This window comes from Myripristis murdjan, chromosome 11 (assembly GCF_902150065.1).
Source record: "Myripristis murdjan chromosome 11, fMyrMur1.1, whole genome shotgun sequence".
NCBI classification, from domain to species: Eukaryota; Metazoa; Chordata; class Actinopteri; order Holocentriformes; family Holocentridae; genus Myripristis; species Myripristis murdjan.
In genome coordinates, this window is record NC_043990.1 from 22065856 (window position 1) to 22092435 (window position 26580).

General features: G+C 41.8%; 1 protein-coding gene across 14 annotated transcripts in view; it reads left to right on the top strand.

Moving 5' to 3' along the window:
• The window catches only part of adgrb2 (adhesion G protein-coupled receptor B2), a 583915-nt gene that overhangs the window by 449960 nt on the left and 107375 nt on the right, over positions 1-26580 (top strand). For 12 of the 14 annotated variants that reach the window (XM_030063545.1, XM_030063542.1, XM_030063551.1 and 9 more), the window contains 2 exons: positions 15964-16047; positions 19047-19235. In XM_030063545.1, the coding sequence (XP_029919405.1) occupies positions 15964-16047; positions 19047-19235 (273 nt within the window). The remainder of the gene's footprint in view (positions 1-15963; positions 16048-19046; positions 19236-26580) is intronic. The other 2 variants (XM_030063549.1, XM_030063548.1) reach the window with 2 other exon arrangements.

A 26580-nucleotide genomic window follows, 5' to 3' on the forward strand; every position in this document is an offset into this window, starting at 1 on the left:
CCAACAATACTTTGAAACACAGTTTTTTTGTCAAAGATATCTACTTTTTGCTCCTCTCTCTCATTTATTGCTTATTATATTCCCCATTTGGTTATTCGGCTCTCTTGTTTAGCTGAAAATGGCAAAGACTTTTCTGAGTCTTAAACCGTGACAGAGAAAATAAAAAATGAAGTAAATCACAATGCGACCAATGAAGGTACTTCTGTCCACACTTGAAAGGGTATCAAACAGCGAGCGATGCGCTTTGATTCCTTCAAAACCTCTTGCTAAATTAGATAGTTTTGCAATTCGCTGTGATATTATTCACTTCAGTCTCCCCACTTTGATCTAGCCAAATAAAAAAGACATGTAAGTCCGTGCCGCTATTTGTGCTGTGCATCAAACCACCCTATTAGTTTTACTGAGTCCACAGCCTAATGACGAATCTTGTGCAAAGTTCATTGTTCTAGGCTTTGTAACTAGGGCACAGCAAGGCAAGTCGGGGTGGAGATGAAGGAGAGGAGAGGGAGGGGATGAAAGGGATGGAGGGAGTGATAAGTTCACTCACTGGCACCTAACATTTCCTCTCTCCCTGGGTGTGACCGGAGGCGGCAGGCGGTGGCAGGGGAAGGACAGAGTGATTGAGGGGTGAGAAAGAGAACGGTGGAAGAGGAGGTAAAGGAGAGGAGGATTGGGTCGATAGGGTTGACAGGGCCAGGAGCCAAAGAAGAGACACAAGAGTGAAAAAGCCAAGATGGCAACAGAAAGTGTTGGATGTGTAGCAAGCAGGTGCAATAATGATTGCGGAGACACATTTATGCCTTGCAGGGACGGGAGTGTGATGACCTGTGATTTTATTTATTTTTTTATTTTATTTTAAAGAAGTCAAGAAAGAAACAGAAGGGCACAGGAAGTAGAGAGATGAATAGTTGTATCTTTAAACGGTGGATTCCACGTGGTGCTGTTTAAGGGCACAAATTTGACTTTTCTCCTGCATAAAAAGGTGTACATATACATGAAATAAAAGCCGTTAACTGACTCTGACTCTGTATGAGCAGAAGCTACTGTAAAGACTTGTTGTGGCAGCATCGCACCAAGGTTATATTTGATTCACAGACAGAGAAAGCGGAAAAAAGAAACTCAAGAGAGAGCTGTAGAAAACTGTAGCTATCTATTTTTTCCCCCAAAGTCCTTGAGACAACACGGCCCTCTGGAGCAGCTCATAATTTTCTACGGACACCAGTTCCAGTAAACCCAAAGACGCCCAAAGGGGCAATGTGATTTCCAATGGCAGCACTTACCTCTGTTACTGAATATACTGTACTTAAAATATACAGAACAAGTATGTATGTATTTTTTAAAGGACAACAAAAGCATATAAAGTGCAGCACACAGTTCTTCGGAGGAATAATGTGAGCAAAAACACTGCAAGGGTTTGGACTGTGACTCCCACTTGCTGAAAATATATGTGCTCATGATGCTGCAATGCATTTCAAGCGTCGAACCAAACTGCATTCACATTTCATCCATAAGAAATAGCTGTTACATTTATCAGTGTGATGCACTTTCAAAATGAAAGGTGCTGCATGTTTTATTTTAGCGGCAGTCCCTCATTAAATTCGAGACCTTTGTGTCATTACCATAAACAAACAACACCATCCCTACATGGACTGTAGTTAACATTTTGTCATTAGTTATGTGTCCTGCATCCTGTTTGTGAAAGGGAGATTTTTTTTTTCCTTGATTTTGAGAGACTCTAGCACTAACAGCACCACTGTTGCTGTGAAATAGAGCCTAGCTGGACTACCAGTTTCCTTCATGTAACATCAAGGTCTGAATGCTCTTAAACACCGCAATACAAAATGTATGCTTTTATGTTCAATGAGTGTCTTAGCAGCAACCTGCAGAACTATTAGTGTGCAGTACTTCTTCTGCCATTATTTGCAATTCACCAGTTGAAAAAAAAAAAAAAAAAAGAAAACTGGCATAGAAACTGATGCTGAGTGGTATTTTTCATATATGCAGGAATGCAGAGTCACTCACGCACATACATAAATGCATATGCAAGCACACACTTTGCTTTGCCCGGCAACCATCTAGAAATCTAGGGCAAAATCTCCCTTATCTCCTACTTAACTCATTTTGATGATTCAAGACAGGTTCATTTAGTTAAGTATGGTGTTTTTGAAATGAGGGATGTTGTTTGAATTCCCAGCGCAACGCAGCTAGTGCATATTACACAGCAACCGTGAAAAATGCACAAGTCCAAATAGCGCCGCTGACCTCCATGGCTGAAATTAACTCTTTAGCATAGAGCTCCCTTCATGCTGCATGGCTGCGCTGCTCTCTCGATTAGCCTTGTGGCCTGACTGCCCTCAGCTATTTATCCAGATGCTCGTTTCGCACAGCACCTTTTCTCTCCTTGGGCTAAATTGCCTGGAACATTTTGTAACAGAGAGAGAGAGAGTGAGAGAGAGGGAGGGAGAGAGAGAGAAAGAGAGAGAGCCCGCAGAAAGCCCACATCTCAACAGCCAATGGAGCCCTGGCAGTCCTTGAGCGCTGCAATATAGAGGATTGTTCTCACTGCAGACTGTCCATATGTTCGTGCGCATGCAAATACAAATGTCACCCCTGTGTGCGCACACATTTGTGTATGTGTGTGTGTGTGTGTGTACTCATACTTGTGCATGGATGTGCATGTGAGTTAAGAGCATTTGCACACTGAGGAGTGAGGAAGTATTTTACTGCAGGTCAAGGCCTTACTCCTGTGTCAGCATTCCTGCCTTTCCCAGGAGACAGAGAGAGAGGAAGAGGAAGAAGAAGAAAAAGAAGAAGAGGAAGTTGATGGGGAGGGAAGGAGTAGAGATGGATTGTGGTTGGATGGAGGAGGGAAAGATAGGTGGAGGTCTGAGGACAGGCTGGTTGCTTGACCTGAGAGTCTGACAACCATTTATATCTATCTATCTATCTATCTATCTATCTATCTAGTGATCCTCTCCCTTTCTCGTCGTCACTCCCCTCTGGTTGTTATATCAGGGTTATCTCTACATTGCCAGCCATCCTTTCTTTTTTACTACCCATAAAGCACTCTACCATTATATGGGCTCAGACGATTGCAGTTTTACAGAACGCTATCCCCTGCAGTTACAGCCTCGTTGTGAAATCCCTCCGTCGATCTATAGAAGTTCCCAGGGAAAATAAGTCCGCACAATGCAGACCCAGAGTCAGATTGGTAAATGCCAGATATTAATCCTCTCTCTGTGTCGATGAGACGTCGGCATAATCTTGGGTTTTTAGCCGATGTTGTGTCTGTTTGTTTATTTATTTATTAGGGTTTTATGATTGATGTTGCTGTTGTACAAATCCTATCATAAGGATCGTGTCTTTTTCTGGTTACTTCCATAAAACCATGCATACCTGATGCTGTCTTAAAACTCTGAGGACCACAATGGAAATAAGTTTCTGACTTTTGTGTTAACTCCTCCATTTTTTTTTTTTTTTTTTTTTTTTAAGGAACAAAAACCAAACAAAACAAAAATACAAAAAAAAGACATTATTGCTTTTGAAGGACCAATAACCAAGGACCAAATCAAATTAAAAAAATCTTGAAGTCTCAGGGCTTTTCAAAATGACATTTTGCAGCACATTGCACCTTTGCACATTGCATGACTTTTCCCTGAAACAATTAGATGCAGCAATATTTGGGAGGTCACCAAGTTCAATATGGGACCAAGTGAGTACAAAACTCTCACAGTACAATGGGATGGTTTGGAAAGTATCTGTTCAAACAGTTTTGGAAATTGAAATCGATGCAGGTAGCACCTATAATTGACCACAGACCCTTTTGTCCCCCACAGCGCCACCACCAGGCAAACAGGAAAATAAGCTTCATGTTCAATATCCCAACTTCTGTTGCATCAAATTTGATGGATGTTTGGAGAATAATGAGTTTTTACTCTGACATCCAGCAGCTACAAAATGAAACTGATAGCGCCACCAGCAGGCCAAGAAGTCCCAAAGGCTCAAGCAGCAATGTCTCAGACAAGGCACATACAGATATGACCACTGCTGCCTTATTTCAGCTTTCATTTTGACATGGTATGTGTTGATGTTGAAACATCAAAATGTTTGCTGGGTTTTCAACTTTTATGATATTACAGACATATGAAAGAGGTTATTGAAATTCACACTGGATCATCCACAGTATAGTGCGCAGTTGTAGGAATGTGATGGATATGTTCTTTGATGTTTGAGGTGGTTTTGTGGGCACCTGCTGGGAGAGGAAATGTTAATCCCAGTCTGGAGAGCAGCTGGTATTTTACTTGAGTCTCCATCTCCAGTATGTCAACCCACCTTGTTCAAGTGCTGCTTAAGCCAACAAGGTCCGTGAGTGGGTGGATTTGGGTGTTTGTATGAGCAAGAGTATGTGTGTCAAAGTGTGTATGCCTTTTACATGAGCATGCAGGGGAACACATGCGTTTGCGTGTGTGTGTGTGCTTGTGTGTTTTTGCATGATGAGTACAAAGAGTACATTCATGTGTATTACTTTGCAGTCATCATCAGAACATGTTGTTCTAAGTGCTCAGCCTAACAAGAAAATTACAGACATTGAGAGAAATAACAGATTCGAGCTGTCATATAATGGCAGGCAACAGTACTGAAGTGGAAGGCTATTATACTATTATATCTATAAAGGATAGAACAAATTGAACTGGAACAAATCAGAATATAACCAAACAGTCCAGAATAAAACTGAGTAGATATGAACGGTAGCAAACAGAAAATAGCTGATTATACCAGATCAGACAAAAAATGCAATATAAAAAGTCATACACAAATTGGATGTATCCATTCTAAATTAGGACATGAGGGGAAAAAATGAGGAAAATGTGATGGGAAAAAAAAAAAAAAAAAACTTTGCTCAGTGCAAACTTCACCCTCCCAGCTCCACCAGCTGACAGCAGAGGGTTATCGATGCCTGGCTGTCTCACCAACACGTCGAGCTGTTGTGGTTTTTCTTTGAGGTTTCACCTCTATTTTCTGCTCTCTTATCATTTTTCCTCACATGGCTTCATCCCTCCATCTCAGCGACTGATTCAGCCCCCCATCCTGCTGTAGATTGCAGCGATACCTTGCTACTGCTAAGCCAAAATAAGTGTGTCTGCGCGTGTGTGTGTGTGTACGAGTGTGTGCAGCCTTAGAGATTGCCCCTCTGTCCTGCTCCACTGGCCCTTCTCTCTGACTCGGAGATGAAAGGTAGTTGACGGAGGAAGAGAGGTAAGTGGTATGCGAGTGTTTGTATACTCAGGAGAGAGGTTGAGGGCAAGAGTCAATGTCTGAGTGTCAGTTTTTTTTTCCTTTTCTTTTTTCTGCCCCTTTGACACAAGTAGAGAAGTCCAGCTCCTCTGGAGCCCTGCGCATACTGTTCTGTTTTCATGTGTGAGAAACACCTGCTGGAAAGTGCACTGGGCTGCTGTGGCCTGCCAGTTAAGCACCCATTCAGATCTAGTGCGTGTGTGTGTGTGTGTGTGTGTGTGTGTGTGTGTGTATGCGTGAACAGACATGCACGAATGCATGTCAGGCAGATGTGGCTAATTTTCCTCGGCAGTCATGGATGGCACGCGCTTTTGTGATTTGCGGGATGCACAAGCTACTTTCACAGCTGATTACCAGAGAGAGGGATCAATGCTATGCACGCATGAACATGCACAGAGACATTAGCACGCATGCTTATACATCACAGTAGATACACACACACACACACACACACACACACACACACGCAATGAATGAGTTGCATGAACTGCTAATGCCACTATTTCACCATCCCTATGTCACAAAGAAAGTTAACCCCTTGAGCCCTTGCATTTTCCTTAAAGTTCCCCTCAAGTAGCTTCAAAGTTGGAAATAAAATCCATAATGTATGATGACGGCTTATAAATATTCTGTATCTGCTGGCTGCAATGCTTCACTGAAGCTGCATCATGCCTATATTTTGTGGAATATTGAAATCCAAGATGCCATTGGTTTATGGCTGCAACATTACAGCAAACAGAAAATATCTAGATGCCTTTTGCATCATTTTATACACATTTCCTGTAATTCGGCAGCACATATTTGGGGGCAGCTTTATGATAAGACTATCCTTATAAAGTATTTATGACTGATAATTAGATCATTAATTACATAAACATTGTAAACACTTTTAAATCATTAATAAACAACTGTAAGCAAGTTATGACACAGTTTTATACAGTAATGCCGGCTCACTATAGGGGTCATCATATTGTAAAGTGGAACCAGTAAACTGAGTGACAAGCAAGATCTGAGATTTAACAGATTAGATGAAGTGCAGCAATGACTTGATTTTGCCAAATAGTGAGCCTACGTCAGTGTATGAAAAATGAGTTGTAATATGTTTACAGTTGTTTATCAATGATACGCAAAGCGATTACAACCAATAAATAACCTAATTATAAACCACTCATAAACCTTTTTTAATGGGAATCCATGTGTGGTATCTTTAGGATTTACAGTGTAACTTCAAATAAAGTTTTGTGGGTCTGAACAAAGCTTGGCAGTGCAGTATGCGTTTGTAACAAAGAAAGAGAAAGGATGCAAGAATGAACAAATGATCGAAGAAAGTAAAAAAGAAAGAAAGAAAGAAAGAGTAGCATCAGAGGTGTGACAGCGGCTGCCCTTCACCGCTATTGAGAGCCGCTGTCTGCCGACTCCTCTCACCTCTCCATCAGAGAGACGGAAGCGGCGACAGAGTGTGGACACTGTGATTTATAATCCCTCTTCCTCCCTCTGCCCCTCCTCAAGGTGTGATTACCCCCCTCCTGCTCCTGCACGGCAGCGTCATGACAGTGTCGCTATGGCAACAGCATCCCACTGCACTGGCAAGCGCGAGCCGTAATCAATCTTTCTTTTGTGTCTGCGTCGCGTTACGTGCTGCTGTTGTCACGCAAACGGCTCACAAAGACACCAGTTCAGGTGACTTTTAATGTATTTTTAGGCTAGTCTGTTTTTTTTGTTTTTTTTGGCATATGCACTTGATTGGAAAATTTCTCAGTGGCGAGAAACAGGAAACATGGGGGAGTGAGAGAACGGCAAATGACACGGCTGAGGTCCTAGAGCGAGTTTGAAGCAAGGACGTTGCCGGCGTGTACGGTAGTCGCGAGCTATCGCAACATTTTTCATGTTTTAACAGCTGAAGAATTACACACACCACTGTGGGTTGAAGAAAATCCTTCCAACCTAAAAAACATAACAGCTATTTTATTTATTTATTTATTTATTTTTTACACAGAATCTGCTTCTGAATCTGCATTGATGCTGTTTACATATGTATATATGTATATATGTATATATTTATTGATTGATCAGCCATTGTTGGAGGCAATTTTTTATGCCAGTAATAGATAATAAAGTTTTGTGAATGCATTTTCACCCGGCAGCGGTACAAACTTTGCATAATGTGTTGCAGAGGGGGCGGAGGGATGCAAAGTGCACAGACACTGGCGGTGCAACAGCAACTCGTGGGCCTCCGCTTATCTCACTTCAATCCATTTTACACGCTTCAAGCCATGATTGTAAACACCACCATACTGGCCTATCGTAAATGCAATATAAAAGGGGTTACCTGTGTGGACATGCTAAACCAGGGGTGTAATTGTCTGTAATTGATCAGGCCAGGCAGTGGATTCTTGCTTTAAATGGATCGCTTTGGCCATCGCTGCACTGGCTGGCCTTTGATAGTAGCTGTGTAGTGTAGCATTGCTCTGAGTTTGCCAGACTGCGCTGTATAAATTCATCTCAATTCTCATCTCTCTGTTATAGAACCAAGAGAGAGAGAGAGAGCGAGGTGGAAGAAAGAGGGGGCGCGGGGCGGAGGGCAAACCGCATGACTGTGCATTGCTGTGGGAGTTAGAAAATTTAAACATATCAAATGAGAGGTAGAGAAACCGGGGGAAGGGCAATTTGAGATTGAGAATGAAAGTGAAATGAAACAAAGCCAATTTGGCAGTTTACAGCAACACCGGGGCTTACGTTTATGTGTGTGTCAATGTGAGCTGGTGGACGTGTGAGTGTGTGTGGGTGTGTGTGTGTGTATGTGTGTGCAGAACAAAAACACCACTCAGCCTGTGGGGGCTGAGAAAAATAGATTGTGAATCCATTTTGATGGAACACAAATGACCTTGAGGCTCTTGCAGCCAGTCCAACGCTATGCTGCACCAACCTGATCCAACTTTTCTCCTCATATCTGTTATTGAAGGTGAGAGAGAGGGAGACGGAGAGAGAGAGAGGGGAGGGAGGGGGGAGGGAGATGGAGTGGATCTGTCTGTCCAGTAGCTTATAAAAAGTCCATTATTGTGCCCTTCTATCAGTTTGGGCTCTCCCAGATGGACCCTAGAGTAAATGGACAGCACCAGAGAGCTATAAGCTCAGATTTGATATATGGCAGAGAAATAGCCCCTCTCTTTCTGTATATGGGTGTGTGCATGTGTGTGCGTCTGTGAGTGTGTGTGTGTGTGTGTGTGCGTGCCTTTTATGAGACAGCACATTCCATCATCTACGTGGCACTGAAAGAGTCTACAGTACAGTTGGACTTTGCAACAAAAAAAACAAAAAAACAAAAAAAACAATTTCTAACGCATTTGTGTGCGTGCTGTTTTCTTTTCAGCACAGCTGTGTTACTATATTACCATATGCATTCCCCTACCACACACACACACACACACACACACACACACACACATATGGTCTTCCCGGCAGGCCTAAATCCCGGCTCAGTCTGACAAAGGAGCCTGTGGCTCTAACTGGCTCTGCCCCAATCCCCTTCCCCAGCCTGCCGCTTTGTAGGGCCTCAAAACCGCTTTACTGCCATGACGTTTATTTATCAGCCATATTTACTTCCCATTGTGTGTGTGTGTGTGTGTGTGTGTGTGTGTGTGTGTGTGTGTGTGAGAGAGAGAGAGAGAGAGAGAGAGAGAGAGAGAGAGAGAGAGTCAGTGTGTGCATCTTAATGTGTGTGTGTATTTGTATACATCTGGGTATAGCTGATGCTTTGGCGTTACTGCTAATCTTTGCATCTTGGTATTCATTATGCTGTGTGTGTGTGTGTGTTAGTCACATCTGGGCATATCCATGCTTTGGTGTGAGTGGGAGAATGTGTTTTTGTGTGTGTGCGAGGGTGTGTGTGTGTGTGTGTTTGTGTGTGTGTGTGTGTGTGTGTGTGCTGATCCGAGGTATCCCACTGCTCTTTGCATTGAGAGGAGGAAGTTGACAAAAGCCTGTGCCTGCTGAGTGATAGCGCTCAGCAGGCTCTGAATGGGACTTTGTCCTTCTGCATGCTCCTTTATCAGCTGTTTATTCGCTTGAAAGAATGAAAATAGCTGTGGGTGAGGAGGTGGAAGAGGCCAGTTTTGAACCACTGGTTTATTCTTATCAGTGGCATTCCAGTTGTGTATGGAAACCAAGTGGTTATCCTTGACATTGTTATTTATTTATTATGTTTTTGGTCATGACATTTTTAGTGCTAAGCTTTCATCACCATGGTGTTTCTCCACGGTGCTCCTCAGAGAGATAGATCACTTTTCACACAAACAGTGTGGGCTGGACTGTGGCACCTTTTTCCTTGGGTTTTCTATTCATGTAGGTGGCGCTCTTCTCTTGTCTGTTCAGTCATGGTGGCTATTGGCTGGCATACTCATACTAACTTTTTATTTATTTCAAACAAACTTCTGCTGGAAAAGTAAAGTTCAGCACTTCCTGGTCAGCAAAGGATTTGTCCCAGACAGTGGGTGTTTAAAACAACAAATGTCAAAACTTTCATGGACTGGGTGCATGATGAGTCACCACATGAACTGGGAACAGAGTGGGAAAAAGTGACATTTATTTATAAGAAAACGTCACAGATTGAGTAATAATCCATGACATTTTTACTTCATATTATTACTTAATATTATAGGTGACCAAAAAATTGGGTTTTGTTGTTATGACTAAGCAAAAGTTGCATGTAGGCCAGAGATGAGAGGCAGCTAGAGTTTGCCCCGTTACTGCACTTGAGTGGATTATAGACTCGCTCTGCCTTCCTGCATTTTTATTCTGCAAGTCTGACTCAGTGAGAAATGAGTACAATAAGATCGAGCTATTACCGTCGATCATTCTGGTCTTCATCTGCCATCACAGATACAGTTACTGTAGAGTATGATATATGGACTCAAACATCCCCATGTCCTGATAATGGGCAAATGATGACCCACGATTTTTTATGTTCAAGGACATTCAAGGACAGATAATCTTTCACCTGTGACTAAAAAAAAAAACAGGTAATCCGATCATTTTTAAGAGGGAGATTTCAAAACAAATTCTCACTTTATGCATGAATCAGATTGTACATTAGGCTGGAATGACAAAAAATGCAGAACAGGCACAATAATTGGAAGGTTTAAGGTCCTGGGATATTTATTACTTGGTCTTTTTGGGGAAAAAAGACATGCAGGCCCCTTGGTAGAATGTCTTTTGTAGCTCTTTGACCTTCCCCTGATCCACGATTGGTCCAGATTCTGTTGAACTTCCTTGGTAAGAGTTTTTTTTTTTTTTTTTTTTTTTTTTAGATATTGTACCATGCATCCACCATCTGTCAAGAATACAGATATCAAATAATTTAACGGTTTCATTAATTTTCCTCAACAGTCCTGCATAGTAGGCTATGAAACTGTCCTATAATTGTGAAGAAGGCTAAAACCATCTTTTTCCACATCTTACAGAATCTATTCAGTGAATGTGTATCGGAGAGACTATAGATATGGGCTTGAACTGTTAAAAGTGCAAACAGAGAGAGAGGTGATCCCTGTTTCTCTGTCCTCAGCTTGTCTGTCCCACCACCCCGAACCAAATGTGTGTCTCTGTGTGTCTTCACCCCAAAAAGACACAGAGTTCTTACTGACTAAACTGAGTGTGTTTTCTGAGTGTGTTTTCTTCACAGGTGCTTCTTTCATCATTTCTGGTTAAGTCTTTCCAAGTATACAGGTCAAGCCACCTCGAGACGACACCACATCGTCTCCGACTATTTCCTGCTTCTTTAGTTGGTTGAGTCTGGACAGTTCTCATTCCCACAGTTTCAGTCATTGCAGCTTTAAATATCAGTAAGTGAGCCGTCACAGCTCCACCTGCGCACCAACCGTTCATAGGAGAATCATCCCGACCCATGAGAATGAACTGTTTGCCTCTTTCTGTTTCTGTCATTATCTCTCATGCTGCAGCACACTTTTGGGCAACTGAGCAGTGCTCATTCATGTTTGAACCTCATGCACTTCATTGTCATGTTCAAACAGTAACTTTTGAGAGGTCATTTTATAACATTGCAATTATTATTGTTGGTTTGAATGGATATCAAGGCTGAATTCCACTATTTTTCTGTATATGTGCAAGGCAGAATGAGGAGGATTTGTTGGTTGTGGTTTGTAAACACAACATACAAAGCTGGCCGGGCCTCCCCAATTTTTGTTTCCTAGGATGGCGATGGAATAGAATGATGACCTAAAATGAAGTACATTCCATCGCTGTCGTAGGAAAATAAATTTGGCCCGTCAGTACCTACCAGTTTAACAGGCCAACTCCACGTCGCTCTCCTCATCCTCGCCCTCTCTAGACAAGCCCCGAGTCGCGCTCATTACGGAACAAGCTTTTTCCACTTTGTGTTTTTTCCTCGTTATATTTCCTTGATGCTGTATCTGCCATTTTTGTAGCTTCCTCTTCATTGGATGCTGTGCTATCGAATCGATCTGGCACTGTGCACTGTGATTGGCTGGGAGCTACACACCCACTGCCCAAAGGCTGCCAGCCAGAAGAGTCCCAAACTCAGCAAAACGAGAAAATCCAGGCAGAGGGCAGGGCCTCTGCAGATACACACACCAACACACACTGCTAGTTATTATTGAGTGGGATTGTTTTTGTATGAGTCTATACATTCTTTTAGGAAAATCGTACTCATTCTGCATTCTTAAACATACACTTTGTCGCCCTCTGTATCATTTCTCAAACTTCTACAAGCCCTCGTGGCAAATTAGTTGCGCAGCCCTGTTCTAAGCGATGAAAAATACATTTCCTTGGAGATTAGAACGGGAGCTGAAAGGAGGGAGGAAAAATAAGAAGCGGGATGTGTGAGGGCAAGAGGATTTGATGAAGTGTGTGATGATGTGTCTATTAAAGTGCCGTCCAGAACATTAAACAATATAGCGGGATTTGTAAAGGTCAGTCCTCTCAGGGATTTATCCATATTGATCTCTGTGTTCGATTCTGCTGGACTCTGCCCCGTCTCCATCTAAATCCTCATCGTTGCCGTGGACCTAAGGGGCAACAGAGAGACAGAGAGAAACAGTCCTCACTGGTCATTTTATGTGAGACATTACTCCTCTGTCCTGCTTCATTGACCTCACTATCTCAGGAGGATGGGGGAGGAGAATGAACACACACACACACACATGCACACACACACACGCACACACACTCTCACACAGACACTAAAATATGAATTTGTTCATTTCGAGGCCTCCCCATTCTGCTCCAAATCCCGTATATATTACACTGTTGTACCTTTGGCTTGCTTCACTTTGTTGGTCCCAAAAAACATGGAAATAACAACACACACACACATACAAACACACGCACACGTACATACACAACATTTCTTTAACCCAGGGCTGAAGCTCGCTGTAGATATCATCTCGACAGTACACAAACAAAATGATTACATTGTTCCTCTGGTAAAATGCTATACTTTGGCCTTTAAGCTCAGCAGTGGTCCTGCTGAGACCGCACACACACACAAACACAGACACATACACACAAACACAGACCCAACACACACACACACATCTAACAAGGGAGCAGGAGAATGAGACAGCATATTAGAAAGGAAACACGCTTTTTCCACGCTTTTTTCTAACCAATTGTTTGTGTGAAAGTTTAAATTAGAGGGCTGGTAGAAATAGGCATTTCATTTGAGCAATCAGCACAGTTCGCAGGCGTATGTGTGTGTGTGTGTGTGTGTGTGTGTGTGTGTGTGTGTGTGTGTGTGTGTTCCTCCAAAGCTTGGCTCCTTGACAGGGGCTAATGCGAGGAAATTTCCAAGCATGTATCACTTTTACTCTATCTTGCAGACACACACACACACACACACACACACACACACACACTATCATATTCAGTGTAGATAGTGTACCTTAGATATGCAGTGTAATATCTCTGCTTCTTTGTACAAATGCGACCGCCGGAAAAGTCCCATGGGCGACTAGTATACAACTGAAACAGGTCTACTAAATCAAAGATTGTTTCCCCTGCCGAGGGAATTGATTAAGTCGTCTGGTACTGAAACTTAGCATAAGAATCCATTTGCACGGAGCAGCCTTGTCTGCATTCATGCCTCTGTATGTTTGTATCAATTTAGATAAAACCATCAGAGATAGGTTGCGTTACTTAACTTCCTCCACACTTTTCTCACAAACAAGGGAACCTTTGCCTTTCAGATATGCTTCTCTTCTAGTGCGCCATTTGTTGGGGTGTTCCAGTTCAAATTGAGCTCTGGAGATATCGACCTGCGAGATATTTCCTGTCTGGGTTTATCTGCAGTGTCACAGCAAGCCGCTTCCTCCTTTTGCACACACATAAACAAGGATTAACAAGGCATAATGCATCACCGTGCGCTCAGAGAAGAAAGAGAACAACAAATACAAGACATTTAACCTGACTGGAAATGGAAGAGTTTTGCTACTATAATAGCCACCGTTGTTTTCTTAATAGACTGACTTTGCTGTATTGTGCTGTGGTTGCTGTAGCATCATCCTCTAAACCCATGAGCCAATCAGAGGTGAGTGCCTCTTGTGGTTATATGGCAGATCTGTGATTCTGCATCTGCTGCTGCACACACCAGCAAATGTACATTCATATGCAATCTTAGTGAACCACATAAGGCCCAGGGAGGCCTGCTATTAAGTACTCGCAGAAGATGTGAATGAGCGCTCCGTTTTCCCTAATTAACAATGCTGCATCATCATGTGCCTTCATACTTTAGATGAACAGCCCAGTCTGTGATCCAAAAATAAACAAATGAGTAACCCAACCAACAGCAACAATCATGAATGGAGACATATTTTCATGTTTCATTAGAGTGATTAAGCTCTTAATGCAAAGAGTAACAATAGACAGCATGGTAAGATGAATTTTTTACTAAAACTCATTTTAGAAATACAAGTAAAAATAAATACAAATGCATATAAATACAGTTTAGTGAACTGCGTGTGCTGTATTATGCGGCTTGTAATTTCTAAAAGTAAAATGGATTCATATTATATTCATATTTGTTTCTTACTGCGTTTTTTCTGTTATTGAAGATATTTCTACATAGACAAATTGTAAATCTGTATGATTTGAAGGCAAAAGCTGTGGTGTTGTAGGTAATCCATGTGGAATAGAGGAAATAAAATAACTGTCCTCTGCATTCAAATGATATCATTCTCTTTTTCATGTCATTTTAGGGCATGTTCAGCATTAACATTACACATGTCTAACGTTATCTGATAACAGTTGGAGCGGTTTGTGTGTAAAGTAGGCTATACAAAATCTTCAATAATCATGATCCTAATTAATTAAAGGCAGCTACATAAGTGTCTGGCCAGCTTCTGTTGCTTGCTATTTGGCAAGTAGTAGCTCTTGGCTAAACCAACTTTCTCTTATCTACCACCTCAGCTACACTAATTACCTTTTGACAGCTTGTGCCAGGGGCAGGATGGCAGGCTGAGGCGGGCTTTCAAACTGAACATGTGTATTGTTGTTGCCGTGCGTTCCTCCTCGTCGTGGCAGTGGAGGAAAATGAACAAGTCAGGGAGTTTTCAGTGCTTGGCTGCAGAGGTCTCAGGAGATTATTATTTTTTCTTTCTTGGTTTTTCTGCTCCACATTTTCTTTTTTGTTTTGCTTCACTGTTGTCTTAGCTTTTGCCGTGATGTTGCTAACGTAGCCTCTCTGACTCAAATGCGGGTAGCAGAGGGAAGGGTGATAGTCAGGTACACAAGTTACAGCCATGATGATGGAATCCTTACAGCCCTCTCTTTATCTGGAGTATTGGATAAGCCTAGTCGAAAAGGTCATTATTAGAGGTTAAGATAAAAAAAAAAAAAAAAAAAATGGCCAGCCTATGAGCTCGCAGCCCACCAGGATTTTTCCCTGTGCTCCAAATGCCCAGTCCATCCCTGCATTCTGTTATGAAATAACCCTGAAAATACAATGCTCTTTATGTTGGCTTTCGCTTTGAAAACGCTTTTCACTTCTATGACTATATGGATGTCTCATTCTCCCATGATCTCCTTTTCTTCTATAAATTTACATTTGTTTTTTTGTTTTCTGGTTTTTTTTTTTTTTTCTTTTTCTGTTGACTCATCATTATAAGGCAAAATCAAACCACCTATTGATTCTTTTGCTACTCAACAACAAACAGTCTCTTACTTCTGAAAAAAACAAACTGAAGGATCATCCAACTTGGAATTACCAGTTGCAGATTTCAGGGCTCCGGATTCTCCAGTTTCAGTTCAAAGGATGTCAGAGCATACAAAAAGTGGTGGAAAAGAAATCCCCATTTGGTTTGGTAGGTATGGAATCAGCATAAGATTGTTAATATACTACTTGACCACATACTGCTGGATACACTTCTAGTAGTCCTTCTGGAGGATAATGCCGAGTTTCCTCTTGTTGTGTTTTCCTTTAGTCAACACCATGAATGCAATGTTGTAACAGTGTGTGTCAGATGTTTCAGGTTTTGTTCAACTTTAGCCGTGACTTGTTGAGCCATCTTGAAACACTGTCAACTACACTTCCTGCCTCAACACTCCTGCTTCTCATTGGACCCTGTAGACGGACGCCTTTGTTGTAGCCTGTCAGTGTAAAGAAAAATTAAAGTGAAAACTCACTGCTTTTTGTTACAGATGTGTATGATGATGATGATCTGAAGGTAAAGACCCAGAGACCACGATCAGCCGACCAGCCAGGTGTGTTTCAGGCACAAACAGGTGAGTAATGTGTGTGTGTGTGTGTGTCTGCAAAGAATGGGATAAATTTTCCAACTTGACCTTAAGGGGCTGGATTATAAAATGAAAATGGTCGCTGCCATGATAATAAATGTTGCCTTTTGGGGCAATGCTTAAAGGGCAGCTGTCACAGTTGACCCCACCTAATGGATGCATGGCTGTGTGTGTGCGTGTGTGTGTGCGTGTACATGTGAGTGATATTTAAAATCTCCATAATTAATAGGATTGTAAAAGACTGATTGAATTACTCATGACATGATGCATATATGCAGGGCTTTCTGCTTTTACGTGCATGATATCACACGTTGTCACCTACAACATAATAGATCGGATGCTAATTTGAGCTTGCATATGCATACATGCGTATGGGGACACACACACACGTCTCCACATTCACAAGTTATCACTTTGTGTGGAGGAGGGAATCCCTACCAGGAGGGAAACCCCTGGCTCTGCCTTGCCCCTCTTTTCCTCTTTTCTCCCTCTGCTCTCCTCTCCTTGCCCGCCCCACCCCCCACTCCCACTCCTCCACTCCTGCAGGCTTGTGTGATGAGCTTAAGCCCTGACTCACTGCATGTTAATGAAGATGTAATGCGATTAACGGACATGCAATTAATTTGATTTCCTTCTTTGCCATGTGATGACGCCTCCATCCAAGGACACGGTGCTCATAAACAATTTAGAAAGAGAGAAAGTGCAAGGGAGGGGTAGGAAGACTCAGCTGGGAGTCTTCTCTTCTTCAGGGGTGTGACACAGCGGGAAGAAAGGGCCGCTCTCCACAGCTGTCTGGCAAACTCAAACTCAATCACAGCAGTGTCAACTGCGCACTTGTGTGTGCACTGCAAAGGAAATCTCCGTCTTTACAAGTCATTTAGTTTTAAACCTAGTATTAAAATCCTGTTTTTGTTCTTCAAACAAGTGAAACTCACCAGTGGGATGACATAATCCTACTGATTTAGGAATTTTTCAGGGAACAAGTGTAAATATGTTGAACGAGGGCAGAATACGGCAGATCAGCACCCTAGTGTTGGTGAAATGACAATCCTGAAACAAGTGAAGCTGCAAAAGTGGCAGTATTTTATTCCACTGTCAGAAAAAAAGAGAGGGAGAGCGGGAGAGAGGGAGAGAGAGAGAGAGATGTATATATTCGTATATACGTCTACAAAAATAAAAAGAACACAATGTTAAGACTGGGAATTTTTTTTTTTATTTTTTTATTTTTTTTTTGCATAGTATGCATTCTTGTATTCATCAAAACACCAAAATACACGTATTAGACAGATACACACACACACACACACACACACACACACATTTTGCTTATATACACATCACATTAATGATATTGTCCCAAGAAGCAAATCCCCACTTTTGAGATGTTATAATTTCACACTCCTATATTCACATGCAGCACAAGCCTGTGGGTTTAAAGCCCTATCACACGTTCCGTCATAATTGCACATGAGAATTAATATATTGCTCATGAATTTCACCTTAAAACCCATTAATGTTATCCTCATCCTTATGAATATTCTATTAAGTTTGTTCACATCAAGGCTTTAGGGATCTTAAATGGATTAAAGACATATGCAAATCACCCCAAAGCCCATATTTATACACTTTGCAAGAATATACACTAGGTGCTAATGTGGGATCACAGGCCAGGCCATGTGAGCATCACCCACTTTTAAAATTCACTGTAAGGAAACTGCACATTTAGCTTTTCTTGCTAAAATGAGCATAATCTCTGTTGCGTAATCTAATGAACTCTGGGACTCTGTTAACCTTTTGAACTGAAGGTGCCAGCTGGGGACAAAAGCTTTTTTTTTTTTTTTTTTTTTTCCTTGTTTTTTTTTCTCTCTCTTTTTTTAACAAGCAATTGTCAAAGAATTTGAGGAATTTCTGTCTAAGCTTTTACACTGCAATGTGCATCATTTCACAGTGGTGTTAATCAATTGAATATTGAGCTAGAGAAGGCTCCCGTAACTACAGAAAATGACTCTGGTTATTGTGACCAAAAAGCCCATTTATTATCAGTCAAGCAGTCACACGCTTTTTTTTTTTTTCTTGACGTTTTCACAATGATGATTTTTGATTCTCTCTTTTTATCACGGTGCCAGAAGATATTCATGCATATTGCCACAGTGTCGTGTCATCAAAAAGGAAAGGGGGAAAAAAAATCTGTTCATTTCTGTCAAGAAAAGAGCAGGGAGCAAAAAGGAATCACTAACAGGAATCAGTGAAGCAGATGCTGTTGAAATATTTGGGTTGGCCCCTCAGTGGACTTCCATTATTGAGTAGCATCTATTTAATTAAAAAGAAGTAACAGTTAAAATATCATGACAAGTTACTTTTAACAAAATATAAATCGTTATTCCTTAACAATACATTTCCCCTGACCTCTACAGTCCTTGCATTTCTGTATTTGCAGTGCTCATATATATGTAACATGCCTGCCAAGGAAAACTGTCAACCTTGGCAATCTAACAGGACTACAACCCTATTTTCCATTGATTTTTTTATTTTTTATTTTTTATTTTTAATCATTTGATATGCTAAGGAATAAAAGAGCTGAGATCACATTCAAATGGATGATAATTATCTTAATAATTTCCATGTTAGAGTTCTCTTCAGTAGACAAACTGGTCTCTGATAAGCACAGCTCTTTGATATTTCATGAATAGCAATTCAGGCATTTCAATATTTCAAGCCTCTTGACCTTTCTGCTCATGCAGCTTTCATGTCTCTAGTAATAGCTAACATCATCAAGTTTGCAAGTTGCATTATTGGTAATGTACAGTTGTTTTTCTTTCTTTTGTTTAAACTGGAATCAGTGAGCAGCTGTATCAGAAATGGAAGGAGTTGGCGGTCGGAATGCTGAATTGGAGAGAGTGGATTTATCTTCCAGTGATTTTTGCCTCTCTCTCCTTCCCATCTATCCACCCCTTTTTCTCCTCTCTGTTCATTGTTTCTCTGTTTAGGTGACCCTGCAGCAGAGGAGTGGTCACAGTGGAGTGTGTGTTCACTGACGTGTGGGCAGGGCTGGCAGGTGAGGACGCGGTCCTGTGTTTCCTCCCCCTACGGGACGCTGTGCAGCGGCGCCCTGCGGGAAACACGCATGTGCAACAACACCGCCTCCTGTCCAGGTGAGCCTGGAATCACCGGCTCAGGTATGTCTGCCAGACTGTCCGTGGGTTGCCCTTCACCATGGTGCTTCCCCAAATTCAATTAAACATAAATGTTGGATGGTGGTTCAGGTATTAGGACTGTTGTCTCATAGTAAGTAGGGCCTTGGTTCAAGTCTTCACCCTTTCTTTGTGGAGTCTTCTTGTATTCACTTAGGTTTCCCTCCACAGACATGCAAACTAGGTGAACTGGAGACTCTGTGTTTGCCCTGTGATGTCCTCCTGACCCGTCCAGACTGTCTCCCTGGCTTCTGGGATACATTCCAGCCCTTTGTGACACAAAATAGGAATAAATGAATAATGAAAGTGTGAAATGAGTGAACAACTCTCATTAACAGGGATGCAAAATAACAACCAAAAAAACTGATTGATGTCATGGTTACAGATGTGTAATATAGGAATGTATGTGCATGAGACAATATTTGATCAAGTGCAGTTTCTAACTAAGGGCTTGCTGTGTGGTGCGAACGCCTCACTCGCTCTTGTAGCACAGGCGTTTACTTGTACAAGGTGTGCACCTGAAATAATTCCCTCAGAAAGCAGTCACACACACACACACACACACACACACACATACATATAATCTAGCCACAGTGTAGCAGAAACCCTTGGAATGAGAATGTCACTTTGTCATTTTGATTCCCACAGCCAGCTGAGAGAGAGAGAGAGAGAGACAGAGAGAGAGAGAGAGAGAGAGAGAGAGAGAGAGAGAGAGAGAGAGAGAGAGAGAGAGAGAAGTTGTGACACCTGGGGTCGGTGTCAGCAAGTCTATTAGACTTGTCACGAGTCACAGGTTCCCACTGCTGTGTTTGGCTATCTTTAGTCCTCATCCTCTCTTTCGGTTTCTTTCTGTATTGTTAGGTCTCTGCTTGGTCTCTTTGCTTCTATCACTGTATGTGCAACTATACCTGTATACCTATAAACCGTGATAGAGACATATACAAGGGAGTAGATGGCGAACAAAGCCTTGAAACCATCTGTTGTTTTCTGCGTCTGAAAGCCCTGAAACGAAGTCTGTGCCAGCCCTTCAGTAGAGGGGCATGTATAAAGTCTGATGCAGGTGACGTAATGATGAAATGCTGCTTTATTCAGCACAGAATGGTCTCATTTCTCAAAGAAACGTGACCAAGCTTGACCTCACATTTACCACCGAATTTTTAATGTCAACACACACACACACAAAATACTGGAAAATGTGCAATACTTAGTACTGTATGCGTATTACCCTAATTTAGTCATTTCATATTTCTGTCTATTTGAAGCACCTGGGTGTGTGTATGTGTGTGTGTTTGTGCATCTGTGTATGTGTGCACATGCATGCACAAATTGTACATGTATTATTTTTTACAAGTGTGTGTTTGTCTGTGCTCTTGCAGGAACTTTCATATTTACTTTCTTTTTTTCCCCAGTAAATGTGGATTCTTTATGTTTGTGTGTGTGTGTGTGTGTGTGTGTGTGTGTGTGTGTGTGTGTGTGTGTGTGTTTGTATGTGTGTTTCCTGCACCGTATGTATTCTTGCGTGCTCTCGTGGATGCTTCCATATGCGAGCCAGGAGTCAGTCAGTGTTTACTGATGCTTCACATGCACCACCCCTCTGCAAAAAAAAAAAAAAAAAGAACAGAAAAAAGGATAGAAAAAAAGAACGAGAGGAACATTTTCTTTCCCTGTCGGTGCATATGCTAATCTTGTTTTTATGCTAATGTGCCAACGCGATTTGTATGTCTAAGTGCCTCATTTTCCATTCAGTGCCGATATTAATATCCTCAGCCGCTCCTTTGATGGGATATTGGTTGCTGTGTTATGTTCCGTTTATTATTTCATTTTTTCCCCTCATTCAACAGACTCCTCTGATGTTTTTAGCCGTGGTTCTGGAGGGGTGTTGGGGTACTCTGGGGAATGTTTGAATGGAGCCACACCAAATCCAAGCAGACCGGTTCTGTGGGGGTTTAGTGAGACAGACCCGAGGACGTTTAATGCTCTTGTTGTGATTTCCTTTCCCGCTGCTTTTTTTTTTTCCCCCACTCGGATGCGTCTGAGAGGAGAGTTTCCACGGTCGTACGGTTTATAAATCTCTTTACCTCTTGAATAAATCACTGTCTAACCTTGGTGCATTGGGGAGTGTCACACACACAGACAAACGAATGCTCACAGAGACAGACGGTCACACAAATGCATAAACACACACGTATGCACCAGTGTTTGAACTGACTTTCAGTTCATTCACTTAAACAGCCCGAAATAAATTGGTGTAACTTAAAGGTACACCATATAATTTTATGATGCTTTAGCACCATCTAGTGGCTATCTCTGCCTGTGTCTGTGTACAGACTCAAGAGTTTGGGAGGTATAAGCTAAACAGTATTTCATTTTTCAGGGTTAGAGTTAGCAGTTTTACACCACAGCACATGTTAGGCTTCCACATTTGGTTAGAGATGTTTAACGGAGCTACAAGAAGTATCAGGCCAAGCAACAGCTGCAGATATTTTATGCTACAAGTTGGAATGATATTTGATATTAACAGCAACAAGCAGTTCAGCTCAATTCAATTTATTTGTATAGTGACCGCTCATCAAGTTACTGTATCTCAAGGTGCTATACAGGGACCCAGTCGATTTTGGCTCATCCCATGAACCGAAATCTCCCCCATGGTGAGGAAAAACCCTTTTAACAAAAACCTCAAGCAGAAGCCAGCCTTGGATGGGCGGCCATCTGCCTCGTCCGGATGGGTAAATCAGTATTTGGCTAACTGTATATCTAAGGGGAGCTACACACAGCATATGTTGTTTACCTGAACAACAAATGTAAAAGCCGGTTGTGTCACAAGTTGTACCGACAAGGTGGACCCAAATGCTGCGACAAGTACGACAGGTCATGGAAACTCCAGTTGAGATTAGACTGAGACTGGAACAAACTGGCTGGCTGACACACACTGAGCTGCAGACCACTGACTGTTACCAACTAGTTCAAAATGGAAAATTGACATGTTTTGACACATGATGCCACCTCCTGATTCGAAACGAGTTTGGGTGGTGTTTTCAAACTTGAATTATGTGACTGATGTCTCATTCAACATGTCAAACGCGGTGGCAAAACCAAAAGTTTTACAATCGGTGGGACATCGCGAATCTGACATCGGTGATCAATTTGTAGGATTTGCCATCAAAAGAATAAAAGGACAGGAGTTGCATGCATAAATTTTATCTTTGTTCTTGAATGTTGCATATTAAGAATTGTCAAAGCTCCTATTAAAAAAAAAAAAAAATCAAGTTTTAATCACCACCACCACAGTGGACTTTTATTTTGAATTAGCATTAGAATTGACTCAACCATCTGTCTATCATTAGCTAACTCATCCAGTGATCCATATTCACAGTATGAGATGCTCCGCTAAACAAACAGCAGCAACTCTAATGGTGAAACAGAGCAAGAACATTGGCAAGGATATTACTTTCTTGATAAATATGCTTGGACATGATTCTTGCTGTTTTTATAAGGAAAACCTACACGGATTTCCAGTTGTTTCTGTTTTCCGATATAATGCACTGCAGCTTCTCACCTAAGCCATGTTTGTACATAGACCCCCAGCAGCCATTTTGACATTTTGACATGAATCAGGCAATCACTGGTGTTACTAAAGACATTAATTCAGGTTTTATTCGATTTAGGTCTAACAGACGTTGGGTCCTGGTGTTGTGCATGCTGGTTCACTGGAAACACTCTTGCACTGTGCAATTAAACGAAATGGCGCCGTAGGTAATATTACTGGGACCACATGTGTTTACCCTGCTATTTCAGGTCAAAATGGCTGCTGTGAAAAAAGTCCATTGGTCCGACCAATTTGTAGCCTCCAGTAAGACTTTGGTTGGGGCGAGGTCAGATGATTTCAAGTGTCAAACAAAAATGAAGCCTCGAGATCAGCTGAGTGTGTCCCACGCAATTGGTACTTGTGTGTGTGTGTATGTGTGTTTGTGGGCTTGTTTAGCCCACAAACATAAGGGAAACATCTAATTCTGGCTTATTGGTCAAGGTTAGGGTTAAGTTAGAATGAGGGTTAGGTTAAAGTAAGGGTAAGGGTTAGAGACAGGCATAATTTGGTTAGGGCTAAGCTTAGGGAAAGGCTGTAGAGAATGAATGTAAGTCAGTACAATTTCCCCACAAATAAAGTAAAATTGATGTGTGTGTGTGTGTGTGTGTGTGTGTGTGTGTGTGTGTGTGTGTGTGTGTGTGTGTGTGTGTGTGTGTGCGTGTGTGTGTGTGCATGCTTGTGTTACACATAATTTCCAACCCTACAAGTCTGTACTTGCAAACATGACAGCCAGTCACAGCACCTTCCTGATTTAGCTGAAGGATAGTATTTCAACAAGAATATTTTTAACCAACATCCTCATTTGTGGTATTCATGCATTCACCCACAACCACAGGCACACAACGCACAAACACATGGATAAATGCAAGGCGCACGTGCACACACACACACACGCACTCAGTAACAGTATCCCGAGGTGGTGAATGTGCATTCTTAATTTGGTAGATAGGTTTGCCACAATTTTCTGTTTTGTGTTTACCGTTTATTTGTGTTTATGCACAAGTTAGTGCTTATAAGCAGGGTGTGTATGTGAGTGAGTGTGGGTGGATATGTCTCGGGGCGCATCACTATGTATGTGTATGCGTGAGTGTGTGTGAATGTGTGGTTTGTGTGCCTGTGCAAGTTGGGGAACATCAAAGAGAAGTAGCTCGGACAAAAAACCAATGAAGTGAAAATGGACAATTTTTTTCTCCTCTGTTTTACAGGTAAGGCTCCTAAATTAAGGCGATACAGATGATCAATTTTGAGTAATAGTCTGGCCCTTGACAAAGCAAACTAGGCAGTAATTGGCTCGGCAAATTAACTTTTGTTGAATATGTGCTGAGATATAAGGCTTTCATGGCCCAAAGCAGGCGAAGTGAAGTAGTATCCCTATCCCCTTTTATTTAGCTAGCCTTCAGCAGCCATAGATTCAGTGACATTTAAAACATGAAGTAAAACAATGGTGCATTATGAATAAGTGTGGGTCAGTGCGCAGTCAATCGCTGCAGTGCCACAGCTCCGATAATCATTCAAGCAAATAACCGGGCGTGCATGCAGTCATGCAGTCGTGGAGTCATGGTATGATACATGACTCAATCCAGGCTCCAACATGCAGAGGGCGTGCACACACAAACACACACACACACACACACGCACACATACACACATGCACACATGCACGCACAGACATTATAATGTCAAATAATGCAGCTGTGTCCTCATATAGCTGGCTAAACATTTGCATGCCAGGAAGTATAAGAGATAACAAAATGTATCATTATATGCGTATATCAAGAATGGGTAATTATGGAACATCCTTTGAAGAAAATTATTATTTAGAGGTCTTATATCCTCATTAAGCACAGCCTCTCATTGTTAATGATGTGTCTGTATGTTCTGGTGTTCTGTGTGTATGTGTGTGTGTGTGTGGGTGTGCACACGTGTGTGTGTGAGTAGGTATGTCTGACTGGAAGAGCATGTGGGTGGACACGTTGTCTTGTGTTATCTGAGCTTACTTGCATTTGCATCAGAAACCCAGGCGGATGTGTGCATGTGTAGAATGTGTGTTATGCTCCTGCATATTACAGTTTCTTGACTTTATGAACTTGATTTTGTGACTGAAAAAAAAAAATCTCTCACTTTGTTCATCACAGATCCATTTGTTATTTAATTCTCTTTGCTGTTTTCTGGTGCATACTGCCATAAACACACTCTTTTCCAACTCCCTCAGTGAGTGCAGCCCTGATGGCAATATACTCCCTGTATAATGAGCTTCATCAAGTCAGAAGACAATGCGTTAATGTGTCAGTATCAAGATAGGCAACATATTTAATGTGATTGCCCTTTGCCCCCTTTGCAAAATCACCTTGGCATAGCTTGGAAAAGCATTTGTGATCACCAATAGGTGGTGCTACATGCAACTATTTTCTACCCCAGCTCCTTGAACACCTCACGTTTTAATTTTGATATTGTATTTGTAGTTTTTCACTAATTTGTTTATCAGCTGGTACATCGTCTTATCCCATGCTCCATCTCTTGTTGTTTTTTCTCTCTTTTTTATCTGTCTCAGTCCCAGAGCCATTTCAAAGCGCCAGTTTATAGGCTAATTGATCAGCTTTGTGCAGCCACACTTCAAATACACTTATACCGAGTCTGAGAGATGGAGATTCACTTTATATGAATAACAGTTCTTTCCCTAACAGGAGTGAAAGAAAGAATTAAAGACAGAAAGGAATTGTATATGCTTGTTATGGTATTGCATTAAGATCTGCCGTTTGTTCGCCTCTGTCTCCTGAGAGGGTTTTGCAAAGCAGGAATGAGATATCCCCAAGTAAACTGCATGTAATTTGAGGATGCTTAAATTTTTATGGCTTATTATTAGTATGATGTAGCGTAACTCTAAGTAGGTATTGTTTCATCTCGGAGCGAGAGAAGGTAGAGGGCCTCACATGCTCTCATAGCGCTGCTGTGTGGCCTCTCCTGTTTCTCGCTTTCTAAAATCTCCAACCTCCAAAACAGCCACCAGCAATCAGTCATCTTGGGACTGCGTTCTTTCAAATCAGCGAAAGCTGCTGCAATGCCGGCGTTGTGTTTGCAGCATGTTGTGTCCAACGGGAGTGCTCAAGCTAAAAAAATAAAAAAGAAATCAGAGCCTCAGTTCTCAATGGCTGACATGCATCGTTCTCTAAATAATGCGAAGTAAAGCTGATATTGTGTGTTGGTGTACTGACTGACATAAAGATCCTAACATGAATGCCAATCCATACTGTACAGGCTGTGATGTTCAAGAGGGGCCATACATTCATCATAGTGGCAGACGTACTCAAAAAGCTACACTTATTCATATTGATGAATCGCGTCCAGATGCTTTTCCCCGCTGCCGCTCTTTCAAATAAAACTACCTTGTAAAGCAGCAAGAATGACACATTCATTCTGTGTTTAATGGATTTCGCGGGTGGCTTGCTTTGTTTTCCTCTATACTCTCTATACGTTTTTATCGTCTCTCTATCTTTTTTCCTCTCTCTCTCTCTCTCTCTCTGCCCTGTACTCCAGATCCTCTGAGCTTCCCCTTCATAGAGTAGTGTTAATTATTTATCTCCATAATTTATTCACATCTCAGCTCTGCTCAACATAGGACCAGCAATCTCAATCCCGCTGTCTCTCCCTCTGATTCTTCTCTCTCCCTCATTCACTCTCTCCCTCTTGCTCTTTCTCCCTGTCTGTATCCTGCTTTCCCTCTCTCCTTCAGCCCCAAATCCGCCG